The sequence below is a fragment of the Neoarthrinium moseri genome (genome assembly GCF_022829205.1).
Source record: "Neoarthrinium moseri strain CBS 164.80 chromosome Unknown scaffold6_Wmoseri_CBS_16480, whole genome shotgun sequence".
Lineage (NCBI taxonomy): Eukaryota > Fungi > Ascomycota > Sordariomycetes > Amphisphaeriales > Apiosporaceae > Neoarthrinium > Neoarthrinium moseri.
In genome coordinates, this window is record NW_026055120.1 from 99,658 (window position 1) to 114,944 (window position 15,287).

Genomic DNA, 15,287 nt, shown 5'->3' on the forward strand with positions numbered 1-15,287 from the left:
GTCCTGATTATGACGACATGATTGCGGCTCCAGAGGGAGTGACGGACTAAAGTATGGTGTTTCTCGGTGTCGGCTTAGACATCTTTCTTGAGAACGGGACTTGTTCATCTTTATGACCATGAGACTGCCCTATGTAGTTTAATAGGTACGTAGCTTAGGCGGATATTGCCTTGGTCTATTTGACCATCCCACAGGATACAGGTACCGTAATGCTACGATTAGGTCTCTGTATCTGACGTTTCTACCATGTGGCACTGTGATCAACTCTAATAGGCGCCTTGTAGAGATATATGTGGAAACATAATACCTGCAACTAACCTGATGCATGTATGTGGGCATTGCATGAAATGACTGCAGCTTGGTAGCTTACTGCTGAGCTACTGATGGCAGTCGTGCTTTTGGAAGATCAGTGGTACAGACTTCCTCACATGTCTTTCAATGAGTGTGATTGAGCGATATAATGTTTGTCTCCAAGTTCCAAGAGAGGCTCATGATTGGGGGTTCCATGGGCTGACGTGACAAGTCATCCGCGGCGACAAGCGGAAAGATCGCGTTACGTCGGCCAACGCGACCCCACCATAGCTCCAAACTCATCTAACCTCACAAGTTCAACTCTGTCACCACACTTTCGCCAGGATAGAACAGACACCTGCCTTACCCGAGCCGCCCTGGACCAGAGACTTGCGACAAGCTGCGCGGCTGTCTGATCACTAGCGGCGGGTGGTTGCAATTGACTGGGTTGCCAGGACTATGGGTGTCGGCTCTGCCCAGGTCTCAGTCCAGTACGATTTGGCCATGAACGACAGCGGTCGACTCTGAGCGAAACTATACCGACCCTCGACACTTGACGACCGACGCTCAGTTACACTTGAAAGCCGGCCGCTGGATACCAAGCAACGATTCTGCCCACGTCGGCTGACTGCGACTGCCTAGGCTCTGCCGGTTCTCGATCCTCCCTCATAAACCACCTCGCATTCCACCATGGCCACGCCGATGCGGCACGCGCCGTCGCAACAGGGCCGAACCCCGTCGCAGATGGCCGGAGCAGCACCCACGCCGCCAGTCTCGACACCTTTCTCCAACTCCCAGACACACGCCGCCTTCTCTCCTCCCCAAGGGTCGCGAACCTCGCCCCAAGCGCTTAAGAAGTCGCCGGCTACCTCGCAGACGCTTAAGGGCCTGTCCGATGGCACCGCCGCCGTGAACTTTGACAGCCCCTCGGCCACGGCCGCCCTCGGTGCCTTGGGGATTAATGATCTCGGCTTGGATAATATCAGCATGGGCGCCATGGGAATGGGCCGGTCAGACGAGGATGACCGCAAGAGACGGATGGATGCGGTTGGGACCACGGTCAAGGTGAGGAAAGCATTCCGCCCAAAAGGGCTGTGTGGGCATATCTAACAAGTAATAGGCTGCCGGCCAGGGCCGTGTCAGCAATGAGGGCCTGGAGAGGCTCGCCCGCTCCATAGGTCTGGAGTGCCTCTGGGAAGACAACCTCACGGCTGGACCCAAGTCTAAGAACCTCTTCATAGCCGGAGCCGGTCTCGCCCTGGAGATCTCCATCACGAATCACGTTGTCGACAATGTGGCGCTGACGCTACCTGAATCCACGCCCAGTGTCCAGGAGCACGTGGGCAAGGCTGCCGATATACTTCTACGGGATCTGAAGCTCGCACCTGGTCAATGGGCACTCACAAAGACTCTCGAGAGGTTCCAACCTAACCTGGAGCGCATAGCCAGCTTGGACCAGCTTAGTGTACTGCCCACGCTCAACTGCTACGATGCTATCGACGGTGTCTACCAGAGCTTGACCAAGATCCACAAGTGGGACGTGGCACAGATGCGCAAGGATTCCGCTCTGAAGGAGAAGTCCGAGGACAGCCTTCGAGTTCTTGCTCTCTGCACTCGCCATGGTTGTCCTCTTATGCACGCGAGGGACAGGATTGGACTGAGCCTGGATTATTGGAAGGAGAGAAGACGAGTGCCATCTACTACAGTAGATAGCGACGTTGGCACGACCTGGTCTATCCTGATCGAATGCGCCCCGAAGAACGGCATGGCCATTATGCCGGTCAGGGTGTCCCAAAATTGGGTTCCAGACGCCGTTGAAAAGGCAGAGAACCTGCCGGACGACATGATGTTATCCGTGACAGGCCCCATCCTGGACTGGCAGGAGCTTGATAACATCTTATTGCCAGCGGCGGCAGCCAACAAGGGAGAAGAAGGCAGCATGGAATCAGACCCCTCGGCGATGTCGAACCAACCAAAGCTTCCTGATGTCATGTTTGTGGCGGCCTTTGACCCGCCACTGATCGTCTCGTCCAGTGCCGCCATACACATCCACAATGCCACTTCAATGCAAGCCCCGAACCTGAACACCAGCGTCACCTTCGATGCCTTGGTGTTCCCAGTCGACCCGAAGACAAACTATGACCCGAGCGAGAACCGGATCATCACACATTCTCAAGCGGTGCCTGCTTTCGCCCGGAAGGGGAAGGACCATTATGAGACCCATAAGAACGTGCTCAATATCGACAGGGCTGTGTACGGGCAGGTCTTGACTAAGGTCCCCATTGAGCACCCTCGGCAGTTGATGGATATGCTCCCGACCCTGCGTCAATACGCATTTCTGTCAACCTTGCTCTCGAAGAGCTTCAAGCCTGTCCACTACCGTCCCAAGGCTACCGAGGAGAAGTCGGCATCGACTTTCGCAGCGGCTGCTCAGGATGACTTCGCAGCTTTTATGAAGAGGACCGGGAGGAAGGAGGCTACCGCTGTAGAAACAAATGGAGATGCCTCGAAGACGGCGCTCGCCGTGGACATTGCCCTGACCATGAACCCGGTCCCCCGTTTCAAGATTGTGTTCCCGTTCCTGAACAGGACCGCCAATATCACTCTCGAGATCCACCCCGGCGGCAAGGTCCACATCATCTCGGACAACGTGTTCGACACCGACGGAGACGGCGACCAGGAGATGGCCGACTCGTCCGCCGCCAAGGGCAAGGGCAAGCGGTACAGCCGCGAGCAGTGGGCGGAGCAGCTGGAGGTGGTCGAGGACATTGGCATGTGGATCGAGAGGATCAAGTACAAATTTGGGGACTAGGGCGCCATGGCTCGGTTGGCAGGGGTTGCTGAATTCACAGGAGTATGGAATACTAGGTTCTTGATACCCATTGCTTCCTAGACGAGGCGTTTGAAGGCAGACTGCGGAGAGTAACAGAGATTTCAGAAGTGGCTCATCGACTCTTAAGGATGTACTCATCTAATAGAACCAGGGTCAATTTTGCCATAAATACCAAGTCATGAACATCAATGCAACCTCTCGAAAGAACTCGCTTTATTCATCATCGGTATCGTCATTCAATTCTTGCTAAACCGCACCCCGCCTTCAAAATACTCTAGACTTCAAGCTCAACCTCTTCTTACTCATACACCCCGGGGCGACCACACCTCCTTTACGGCGGTGCAGCATTGCCCGTCATGTAGGCGCTGAAGGCCCTCTGTTGCAAATTGTTAGAACCATATTGACCATGGAAGAAAGGACCAGAATAGGCACTTACCGGGTTCCTGGTCTGCAGGAAGACGGTCCCCGGCCCGGTGAACTTGCACACCAGGCCCTCGCCCGAGGCGAAGCCGGCCATGATGCCGCCGCTGGCGACGCGCTCCATGATGTACTTGACGTTCCAGGCGACGAGGTGGCCGTTGTCGACAATGTACTTCTCGCCGTCGGCCAGGTCCTTGCGGATGATGGCGCCGAAGCTGGTGATCCACATGAGGCCGACGCCCGAGATCTTGTGGACCCAGAGGCCCTCGCCCGAGAACATGGCCTTGCCCAGGCCCTGGCGCTTGTAGTCGCGCACGACGCCCTGCGTGCTGCACACGTAGGCGTCCTTGCTGACGCTCCAGCTCTCGTCGCCGCCCAGCCGCACCGTCGTGATGTCGCCCAGCATGCTGGGCGCCAGCAGCAGCTCGCCGGGCCCGATGAAGGTCGAGTGCCCGACCTCGCCGCCCGCGATCATCTTCTTCATGCTGAACTTGTACTCGCCCTTGAGCGTGATGGTCGGCGACATGGCGATCAGCACCCCGGGCTTGGCGTCCAGCGGGCACCCCATGGCCAGCTGGATCGTGATGATGGTGTTGCAGTCGCGGTGCGAGATGCGGTACGACCCGCCGTTGAACGTGCCCACGTCGTCGACCGTCGCCGAGTGCGCGCCCTGGAACTGGCCGGCCGGAGGTGCGCCGGCGGCCGAGGGGCCCGGCTGCTGTGCGGACATGGTCGACACATGCCGCGACAGGTCTACGCTGCCCTGGGCCGAGTGTCCGCCCTTCTCCTGGGGGTAGCCCTCGGGTGCACCCGGGGCAGCTTGGTCGTAGCCGGGCGGGCCGCCGGCGGAGACCCTAGCTGGAGGAGTGGCGGCGTTGGCATCACGGTAGGGCAGGTTCGTCTGGTGGGCGGCGGAGGGAGGACGGGAGTAGTTCACGGGAGTGCTGGTCTGGATCGGGGGCGGAGGCGAAGCGCTCTGGTGGGCGGCCTGGGGCGGGGGCGGGTAGTTCTTCTGCTGCTGCTGCTGTTGCGGTTGCTGTTGTTGCTGCTGCTGCGGCGGCGGGTAGGACTGGTGTGGTGGTGTCGGGTAGGACTGGGCTTGCGGAGGCGCGAAGCTCGGCGTCCCGGGCGGCGGCGGGTAGAACTTTGTCTGGTTTGCGGGCGGCGAGGTGGGAGGAGGAGGATATGACTTCTGAGGGCCTAGAAAGAGAGAAGGCCAGTCAGTCGGTCCATTCTGAGCTATAACAAGCGTTGTGAATGAGGGCAGGGTACTATACCGGCTGGGCCGCCAGCACCAGGCGGAGCTATGGGACAGTCAGCTTCACGATGCGCTCATGGTGGGGTGGCAGATGCGCCTACGTGGGTAGTACTGGTTCGACATGCTCGCTGGATGCTTCCAACACGGACAGGATTTCACAGAGACCAACTACAGACAATTGACCACCTTGCGAACGGCCAGTCTACTATATCCAGCGTCAGCCTGAAGTCCACGGGTGGTTGGCGATCTTCGTACGACGGCAATCAGCCCGTGCCCCGCACTTACATGTCTATCTTGTACTAGGTATAGCTTGGCGAGCTGATGCCCAGCGGCTGTGACGCAGGAGAGGGCCGCTTACCGACAGTTTGGAGCCCGAATAGCAACAAAATGTCACGGAGAAGAAGGGGACAGAGAGGAGAGAGAGAGAGAGAGCTCACCGTCAACAACTCACCTCGGAGTCGAGGAGCTGTTCGCAGCAGCTCGGTCGACGGCACCGCAGGACAGGAGGCCGCTTTTTCAGGCCCGCTGGGTCTCCAACCTGCAGAGCTGGCATCGAGGCTGTGCTAAATTCAGCCAGAGTCCCCTGACGGTGCTGCATGATCCCTGAACAGCGAGCGACCAACAGAGATTGCCCCGGGGAGCTGGGAGATAGTCCACCCAATGAAGGCAGGGCGTGATGAGCGGGCGGCGTCGTTGGTGGTGAGTTGGGGGCTCCAGATCCCTACGCGCCCGTCAAGGTATTGGGCGCTTAGAAGCCGCTCGGCAGGGAGATTGCCGGCGCCGGCGCCGATCATTGGCTCTGGGCCAGCGCGTATTTCTTACCCTAGGCCGACTAGCGCGTGGAGATGGGATGCGTTAAGACGAACTATACGAGCCACAGCATGTCGCTATCCTGTATTATCTCGAAGCTATCTTGGCTGGCCATGTGACATTAGCAAAAGTTGACGACTGCACCGAGTTCTACTTGTGTCTGCTGCCAGGCTGACGATAGACATATCAACCGCCGCACGGCTATATGCCACTGCGCAGCCCGCATGCTTAGCATTTATTGACTAGCGAGGAACAGTTCTACAGAGAGAGGTTATATGATGCAGTTAGCTTATCAAAATACTTTATATAATGCTATAATGTCTTGTTCTAGCTTACCATGGCACTAGTATAGCTGATTCGGGGCACTGAGACTGATCTGCATTTCATGTTCAAATTCTTCTACTTGGTTAATGCGGGTGAAACCTGATATGTGGCATGAGTTGGCCGTTATTATCATTGAGAGCGAGCTGGAGAACCATGATTCATCTCACTCTCGATGCAAAAGCGGCTTTGTTCTCCTACGCCCGAGGAAGAACTATGCTCTAACACGTATACCCATCACTGCACATGTTCCTTTTCTTCCGCCTTTGGGATCCTAACCATCGTCGCTGTAATCAATGCCCCCATCAACGCAGCCGCTAGTCCAAACCACCAGATCGCCCTAATACCGTTTAACCCGATCTCTCCAGTAGGCAATATCTCTACCCTCGACCCGATCGCCTCACAGACACTTGTCATCACCGCCATCGTGAGATTCTGAACTGTAACTAACAGACTCCCCGCCGCCCCTTGATAGCTCCTAGGAACACTGCTCGTGATGAAAATTGCCGCGGCCGCGAAACTCATATCGGGCCCAAACGTTGCGAGGGCTACCCCCGGCATAGAAAGCGCCCAGTAGTCAGACATTGGGCTTTGAGGGAGAAAGAAGACGGGGCCGAGGCCGAAGGCGACCATGCTAGCGGTAAGTATCACGTGGGTGGGCACAACGTGCAAGGTCTTAGAAACGATATAGGCGGCGAGGACGCCGACGAGGCCGTTGGGAAGGAGGTAGAGGGCTGCAGTTAGTGGCGTGGCACTCTGGTAGCGCTGCCAGAACTGGATGGCGTAGAACTGCCATGCGCCGGCTATGTTCAAATTCTCAACGCAATGCTCCAAAGCTCTCCCAAGGGCACTAAGAACTCACAATACGCTCCAAGGCCGAGAAAGTACGAGACGAGGAGTGCGCCAAACCCTGGCGTCTTCCAGAGCTGATTCGGGATAAGCGGGCGAGCGACCCGTTGTTCCACGAAATAAAAGCCCCCGAGCATCAGGAACCCAAGGATAATAGAGGAATACGTGTACGGGCTCCACTGCGCCGAGGACCCTTGGGTGAGACCGAAGATGACCAAACTACACCCTATAGACGCCAGCATAGCACCGAGATAGTCAAAATGGCGTAACGACAGGGTTTCGTCGTTGATACTATCCTGCGCTGGCTGCAAAGGAGGGATTGTCAGCTGTGCCGCCAGCGCGCAGACCGCGAGGAAGACCGCCGTGCTGCCAAATATCCATGGGAGATGCGAGCTTAGTCCCCCAGCCTGCACACAGCCAAGCCAATACCCGAGCGGCGAGCCTGCTGCCATCAGGCTGAATACCCGTGTTTTGCGGATACCAGGGCTATACACGCGGCCGAGGATACTCATGGAAGCCGACACGAGCACGCCGACCGCGAGACCTTGCATGGCCCTCGCGACGAAGAAGAGGATTTTCAGCCGCGGGCTGATTGCAATCGCCGCGATCACATTCCACACCGCTTCCCATAGAAACGCACCCACCATGAGCGGCTTCGGTGGTACGAGATCAGCCAGCGAGCCAGATATTATCACCGACAAGCCGGACGCGAGCATGAAAGAGCCAATAAGCCAGGGGATCTGTGATGGTGGGATGCCTAGCGCGGCGGCGAAGACGGCTTGTGTTACAGTGACATGGCCGATCAGAAGGGCAAAGACCAGCTGGCCGCCGGTGCAGGTAAGGACAAAGACCACTTCTGCCAGCAGGTTTGGGAGCTCCGGCGGGACGCCTTGGGATATGGGTAGGCGAGGACCTCCGGATTCCTGGCCAAGGCCGTCGTGGGAGGGACCTCGATTAGGAATGCCGTCAGCATGGCTCTGCACTCGGACGAGCTCAAGCGCTGCGCTGGGGAGAGATTCAATAGTAGCAATGGGGTCCTGGCTAAGTCTGTGCAACGAAACATGCCTCGTAAGATTCCTGCCATGGTCATCACCCATGCCCTCATCATCCGATACTCTCCATATGCCTGCTGGGTGGATAATGGAAGCCATTGTATTAGCACCAAAACTCTGCTCGTAATGAAGTATGTTTGATATAGTCAGAACGAAGCTTGCGGGGGGTTCTCACTCCACATTGTTGTGAAATCTGGTAAGGCTGCTGCGCCTCACACCTCGTCCAATGATGGTTGCAGCTGGTGAAGCGAGTGAGTGACTTGAATTGGCGATGACGGATGGTTCGGCCCACTCGTTAATACTTGCTGCGGTCACCCACGGACGGAGGGTTGGTTACACATGCGCCCTTCGGTTGGCCACATCATCAAGAGCAGCTTCTCCCTTACGGGTCCAAGAAGTTCCGTGGAGTCGCAATCTCTATCGGTTACCAACATTTCACTCAATTCAAGCGTTGTCAAACCCTTTGGCTCAACTGGCCTCGGAATGTCTCTAATTAGATGCATCTAGAGGTTTCGGGATAAAACAAGAAAATCGAGGAACTTTTCTGAAGCATCGTCATCGCAGGACCGCTATGGCTCTGATTCCCTTATATACAGGCTTTGTATTTGTGACGCTTGCGTTTCTGTATTGTCTCAAAGCCTACACCAAAGCATCCTCATATTTGCCTCTCCCGCCTGGACCAGCTCCTTTGCCCATCATCGGCAATGTACACCAGGCGCCGAAGTCTCATCCATGGCGACAGTACCATCACTGGGCCAAGATGTACGGACAAATTATCCATCTCAATATGCTTGGTCAATCTGTGATCATTCTATCTACCACGAAGGCTGCGCATGATCTGCTAGCCAAGAAAGGCAGTATATTTTCAGACCGCCCTCGTTTTGTAGTAAGCGTTTCTACGGAGCAACCCTCACTCCATGGCGCAATCTGACAGAACGGTAGATGGCATCTGAACTGGCATTGAAAGGCATGCACATGCTTCTTAGGCCGTATGACGCGCGTTTCAAACTACACCAGAGAATGGAGAGTCAAGTATTGAACGAACGAGCAGCAGTTGTTTATCTTCCTTTCCAGGAACTCGAGTCCAGGCAACTACTGCTTGATCTCCTGGAGAATGCAGGAGGTTCAGGGACTGACTGCCATGAGTATCTCGAACGTACTACTGCTAGTATTATTTATGCCTTGTTCTACGGGTATCGTCTGAAGTCGGCCTCAGAACCCGTGCTTCTTGCTGCACATGCAGTCAACCACGAATTCGATCAGCTGGCGCAGGTCGGGAAATATCTGGTCGACTCGTTCCCCGTGTTGAACAATCTCCCAAGCTTCTTAGCCCCGTGGAAAGCCGAGGCCGAGGACCATTGGCAACGCAATTGCGCCTTGCATGTAGGAAACCTCCAACGCGGCCTTCGGGACAGGGCTTGGAATTTTTGCAAGCAGATGGGAGGGTATCTGGATACCCAAGCTATTGAAATGTCACCCGAAGAATTAGCACTCGATATCGGTATCATGGCCGATGCTGCGTTGGATGCTAGCACGGGGACCTTGTATTGGTTCCTCGTTGCGTGCGTTACGGATGATGGGGGCTTCATGGCCGAAGCTCAGTTTTGCCTGGACAAAGTCGTTGGGCGAGATAGACTGCCCACGTTTGAAGACCGGCCACGGCTGCCGTATATCGACGCCATCGTGGAAGAAGTTCTTCGATGGCGACCTGCAGGAGCTGCAGGCGTCCCGCACTTCACCAAAGTTGGAGGCACCTACGAGGGTTACAGGATCCCAGCCAACTCCGTCGTCATAGCCAACCACTGGGCAATCACGCGTGAAGAGGCCGTGTTCGGCCCAGATGTGGAATCATTCCGGCCCAGTCGCTGGTTGGATTCAATCAACAATTCTGGTCAGCTGCGAGATCTGCCAACCGTAGGTTTCGGGTACGGAAGACGCGTATGCCCTGGGCGTCACGTGGCGCGCAATAGTCTATGGATTGTAATTGCCCGTTTGCTGTGGGCCTTCAACATAACGCCTGGCCTGTCAAAGAGGGGCGAGCGGATCGAGGTGGACTCTACCGCAACTACGGACGGCTTGGTTACGAAGCCTCTGCGGTTCAAGGCTACTCTTAAGCCTCGTGGTGAATGGTCCCGCAAGATCATCTTGTCTGGATGCGATACTCAAGGCGTGGCCCACGCCGAGATGTTGGACCGCATCGGAGAAAATCTAGCCGCAAAGTCAGGGGCTACTGGGCAACACAGTAGGTGATGGAAGTGAGATGGCAAGTAGACTTCAAGTCGACCTCATGTAGGATTAATAGTGAAAACTCATGGTCACTCAAAAAGACTTTATTCGGTTTATGCATCGTGCTAACCGCTACTGACAGAAATGGCGACAAAATAAAACACTGGGAGAACACTGTATGTAGATGAATGCTCATCAATTGGTCTCAACGGGTGCATCTGGTCTTTGCACTGCAAAGAAGGATCAGTTTCTGCCAGAAACATTCCATCTTAAGAGCATCGGGGCGGGGGGTGGGGTGAGGTATTCCACTTGTGGAGCCACGCAACGCGTTAGTCGTGTATAACCTACCTAGCGTTAGGATTCTCCACAGAACCATGCGAGCGTCGTGGCCCCTCATTTCAGATTTGAATCATGCACCTCTAGGAAGAGTATACAAGAATGAATTAAACACCTGCTTTGAGTCCTGATCCAACCTGATACCCTTATCTCGATGTGTAATGACTGCACTCGCCTGAACCCACGGCTCCGTAGGTGGAGGGAAGCACAAGGTTACAAGGTACACAAACGGCGAGGCTGTCAGCGCCCAGACATACGCCTTCAAGACAAAGATTTTTTTTTTTTTTTGGAGTTCTCAGCGCCTCTCAAATCGAGCTAAGACGTATTGCTGTATGGCACAGTGGCTTGTAGTAGCTTGCGGACTAGAACCGATCCGCCACAGAAGGTTCAAACTAAAAGCTGCTCTCCAAAGACTTTGTGGGTGAAGATACGGGATGTGGGGTAGCATACCCATCGGGAGCTGCATATATTGTAGTGTGTCAAAACATATATTTGGGCACACAGTCCCTGTGCAAGTCACCAGGTGTATAGGTTCTTTTTCCATAGCATGCATTTCCCCCAAGGTTGACGTGACTAACATCTTATCCCTAATCATGGCGTCTCACAGCCAACTTCATCTGCATTCATCCGACTATCCTCCAGTCGGCCCACCGATTCCAGGCAATTTGGAAACAAATGCGCCAGTACCCGAAGGACACCCTACAATAGGCTACCAGCTATATCACACAATGTTGCGAATTCATGATCCCAAGCCCACTATGCACTTTTACATTGAATTGATGGGCATGCGCACCGTCTTTGTCCAAAATACTGGTCCATTCACGGTATATTTCCTTGGGTATCCACAAACACCAGCACACCGAGCTGACCCAGCGGCATTTTCCCATGATACGATGGCCGTTATGTCGAACACACTTGGCCTCTTGGAGCTTGTCCACTACCACGGATCTGAGGCGCAAAAAGAGAGCATTATAGTCCCTGGTAGTAGACCACCGCATCTTGGGTTTAATCATCTCGGTTTCTCTGTTCCGGATGTGGGAGCTGCAGTTGAAAGACTAAGGACATCTGGAGTCAAGGTGGTGAAAGACGTCAATGAAGGTCCAAATGACGTTATCCCGTTCACAAAGTGGGAACACAATGATATGGGACTTGCGAATGGTGCTCTCGATCCCAAGTTTCAAACGATTCTAAGCCAGATCGCTTTTGTTGAAGATCCGGTCAGTAGACAACCCATCGATTCTGACCAGTCATAAGATCCCAACTGACTTCTCCAAGAACGGCTACCTTATAGAGCTGGTCCCAAAAAAGTTTGTATTTTAGAATTTTGGTAGCATAGCAAATCGGAACTCTACATCCCCACATATCCCCATGGAGTTACCGGACCTTGGGTGATGTGTGAGAGCTAATTCGCGCTGTTGCTTTGTTCTGCGACTCGGAGAATACTCATACAAGTTCTTCATAAACAACGTTGAATCGCTACAAGGCAGAAAACCAGATCCATTGCCCGTCTAAGACTTGATGCAGGCAAAAGTACCAAGGCCTGCAGCTCAGCCTTCACATTGCTAAAAAGATATCGACTACGACAATCAAACTCACAGCTCTGCACTATTGCAAGTACCGGGAAATCAATCTAGTGCGTCTCAAAATCTTGACTGCGGAACGAGATTCTATCTTCCAAGTTTCTCCTAATTATTGTTCTTGGCTGCAATAGATTCATTGCATTCAAAAATCGTGTCCTTAGTTTCTAACCACTTTAGATGGCATGGTTCGTGATTACCTAGAAACAGGAATACCACGAATATCGCCATGAATTCACGGAGCTGGTGAGAAATAGATCCAAAGTGGCCTTCCTCGTCTTTTACAATACAGTCAATGTCACTGATGAGAGTCAAGAAGGGAGTATCTAGTGAAAAGTCGAGAATATCCTAGCCTTTAGGAGCCTCAAGATGCGAACATGACAGAATCAGAAAAGATCACGCGATACGACTTTTAGATCACGGCTTGACCGCTAGCACTTTCCAAAAGAATTTGCAGTCTCCGCATCAATAAATGTAGTGAAACGCTTAAAGAACAACAAGGCGACAGCAGGCAGGAAGCGAATCCTTCTCAGTCTGAGCTACTGCGCAGCTGGCCGTCGGCTAGCACTACTGCATATTACCGCACAAGCCACCCACAAGTGAGCAGCGTCTTAAATATATTCATTGCCAACCCAGCTTGGAAATCTTTTGAAGATATTTCAAAGTGAACATTGACGAAATTGCTTCGATATAGCAGCACTCTCGACGAACAAAATGATTCGAAGTTTAGGTTCCGGGTGAAACATACTCCAACACAAGCCTCACGTAGGCATACTTGGCCCTGGCACCTCAATTTGTGACAAGTGCACAAATGGTCGTGAGGATAACTGTCTAAGATACTGTCATAGCACAGCCACTTTAACATAACATATGTAATTATGTATTTTCGTCAGCAGCAGGACACCAGCCTTAGGAGCATGGCCCCAGCCACGGCTGGTCCTTAAACCAATTAAATCATGCCTGAGATCCTGGACCAGACGCCAAGTCTCTATACTACATTCTCAATCTTCATACTATCTGAAAGTAGGTAAGATTTGCGCATGTTAATGTACTGCGCCATTGTCTAAACGTATTCCTGATCTGACACTATCGCAGCCTTGCGTGGGCATGAGAGCTTTCTCCCTTGCTCTTCTCATTTATGTCTTGTCCCTATTGTTTTTTCTTCTCGGGGTATTAACAGGTTAGTTGCCTCACCTTCAAATCCGTTAATTATCATAGTCGGACGAAGTATCGCCAGTGTTCAACCTAAAAACTTGCCTTAAACACATCTGCCTCGTCAAGTTACGACAGTCCTGTCGCGCCCACGATGTTCACCACATCTGCTCCCAACTGCACCTTCCCAACCCACCAAGTTGGCTTTGTCGCGACTCCTCAACTGCGGCCTACGTTGGGTATAGTTTGGCTATGTGTATTGAGCCTCGTTGCATCCATCTACTCAGCACTTCACCTAGATGTGATAGCGGACACATCGGCGACTTCAGCGACTGCGTGTGAGTGCAAATAGTGCGAAGTCCCCTGGCTCTACAATCGCCTATGTCGTTATGTGAGGCCATATATAGTGCAGCTTGGCATTGCTCTGGTAGCACTATTTGCTCCGGAACTGGTATTGCAGAGAGAAATAGTCGACTTCGGCAGTGCAAACTCGATACAGAGAAAGCTGAAGAAAACAAGCAGAGTGAACAAAGAAATGCAAGTCACGGCAAGGTTGTCCCTGGAACCTTCGAACCATGACTGGGTTGGAAATTTTCTTACTGCATTCAATCGAACGAAAGGCTACCTACAAGATATCGCTAACATGGGGAGCAGTATTCAACTATGGGCGAGGACCCATTCTCATTATATTGCCATGTGAGGGTTTCGTTTGTATTCTTTTTTTTTTTTTTTTTGAGACCGTTCGCTACTCATAGCAACACACCTGAAGCGGTTTTTTACTGAGACGAAATCATGCTACGAGCGACAGCGGTTGTGGATGCGATAAATTGCGGTTTGCTAAATACCAGAACGCCTATTATAAATCAGGAGATTGTCGACCAGTCTAAAACTGATAGATTGCCAAGTTCCTCGCAATTTGGAAGATCTCATGGTTCATCATCGACTTGATCACAAGGTTTAGTCGACAATTGCCAATCACGCAGCTTGAGCTTGGGGTGGCAAGTTTTGCATTGTTGCCTATGGCCACATGGTGTCTCTATTTTGAGAAGCCCAAGGCCGTCAGTATTGGTACAAGGATCCATTTTCACGTGCCAACAAAGCCAGATGATCAGCAGCCGTTCGCTCAATGTAGTTCAGGGCTCGAATTGGGACCAGTAGACCTTTAGTCTCGATCTAAGCTCAAGCGATCTTTGCCGACCAGCCACGAATATTCACATCACCGGATGAGATCCATAGGAGGCGAATTTATGGCGCAGCTGAGTATCGACAGGTTCTTCGACCAAAATCTTGGCCTAGCCTTTCCGGTTTTGTTAACCTTTTGGGGCTTGTCTCGCTATACCGTTTGGAGCAATCCACGTGGTGGCCTGAACTGTTAACCAGCAGCTCTGGAGGGTCTCGTCTTTGGTGTCTATGTTAGCACTTTTGCCTATCTCGCTATGTTATGGACTATGTGTTGTTTTATATGGTACTAAATGGCCGGAGAGAAAACCTTGGCCCGTATACACACTGTATGGCTTCCGAGCGGCTGCCTATATTGCCTCCCGCTGTATTTTGATTGTGCAGATGATTTGTTGTTTACCAAACCTCCCCCCTGAAGCATACATTGCTTCATGGTCACTATATATTCCACACTTTGGATGAGGCTTGACGCGGATCGACGGGGAGCAGCAGTCTGGGGAATGTGGTGCCAGGTGTTGGTGTAGTAGGTTGTCAAACAGCACATGCTCATTAACCCATTTTATTATGCCTCAATCATATCCTAAGGCAACTTCGTACATATTGACGAGAAGTCGGTGATCATCGTGTTGTGCACCGTTATAGGTACCAGCTACTGATTGTAGCCATTCGTTAGGGAGGCGGCAAGAAGTCGCTGGAACAATGCTTGAGGGTACTAAGTTGGCGCCAGTACAAGACGCAAAAACATTAAACCGGAGTTCGGAGCCTCGGGAATTGGGGCCTCACATCCAGTACTAATCGCGGCAACAATTCGCATTCACTTACAGTCGCAGCACACCAACGGATAAGAAATAGTGAACACACGCTTCGAGCCGCCCCATCCCGGTCGCGATCATCGAGAAATTCAAAAACGCGATTGGCTGCGCTCATCAAACCCCCAAGTACCCGTCCCGCTTGCTGATGGGATTAGCCTGATGCGGGGCGAA

The 15,287-nt window shown here is 52.9% G+C and overlaps 5 protein-coding genes across 5 annotated transcripts; 3 read left to right on the forward strand and 2 right to left on the reverse strand.

Annotated features, from left to right (window-relative positions):
- Nucleotides 1-981: 981 nt before the first annotated feature.
- On the forward strand, nucleotides 982-3,103 carry JN550_002597 (uncharacterized protein; the record flags this gene model as incomplete). Its single annotated transcript, XM_049313910.1, has 2 exons — nucleotides 982-1,356; nucleotides 1,412-3,103. 2 exons carry the CDS (start codon nucleotides 982-984, stop codon nucleotides 3,101-3,103), a joined length of 2,067 nt encoding a protein of 688 aa, XP_049175122.1.
- Nucleotides 3,104-3,455: 352 nt separating this feature from the next.
- Nucleotides 3,456-4,925, reverse strand: JN550_002598 (uncharacterized protein; the record flags this gene model as incomplete). Its single annotated transcript, XM_049313911.1, has 4 exons — nucleotides 3,456-3,500; nucleotides 3,561-4,744; nucleotides 4,822-4,848; nucleotides 4,904-4,925. 4 exons carry the CDS (start codon nucleotides 4,923-4,925, stop codon nucleotides 3,456-3,458), a joined length of 1,278 nt encoding a protein of 425 aa, XP_049175123.1.
- Nucleotides 4,926-6,170: 1,245 nt separating this feature from the next.
- JN550_002599 (uncharacterized protein) lies at nucleotides 6,171-7,933 on the reverse strand (the record flags this gene model as incomplete). The annotated part of the gene is made up of 2 exons (XM_049313913.1): nucleotides 6,171-6,736; nucleotides 6,796-7,933. The coding sequence occupies 2 exons, from the start codon at nucleotides 7,931-7,933 to the stop codon at nucleotides 6,171-6,173; spliced, it is 1,704 nt and encodes a 567-aa protein (XP_049175124.1).
- A 661-nt stretch (nucleotides 7,934-8,594) lies between these two features.
- JN550_002600 (uncharacterized protein) lies at nucleotides 8,595-10,084 on the forward strand (the record flags this gene model as incomplete). Its single annotated transcript, XM_049313914.1, has 2 exons — nucleotides 8,595-8,720; nucleotides 8,777-10,084. 2 exons carry the CDS (start codon nucleotides 8,595-8,597, stop codon nucleotides 10,082-10,084), a joined length of 1,434 nt encoding a protein of 477 aa, XP_049175125.1.
- A 1,040-nt stretch (nucleotides 10,085-11,124) lies between these two features.
- On the forward strand, nucleotides 11,125-11,649 carry JN550_002601 (uncharacterized protein; the record flags this gene model as incomplete). The annotated part of the gene is made up of 1 exon (XM_049313915.1): nucleotides 11,125-11,649. One exon carries the CDS (start codon nucleotides 11,125-11,127, stop codon nucleotides 11,647-11,649), a length of 525 nt encoding a protein of 174 aa, XP_049175126.1.
- Nucleotides 11,650-15,287: the final 3,638 nt, after the last annotated feature.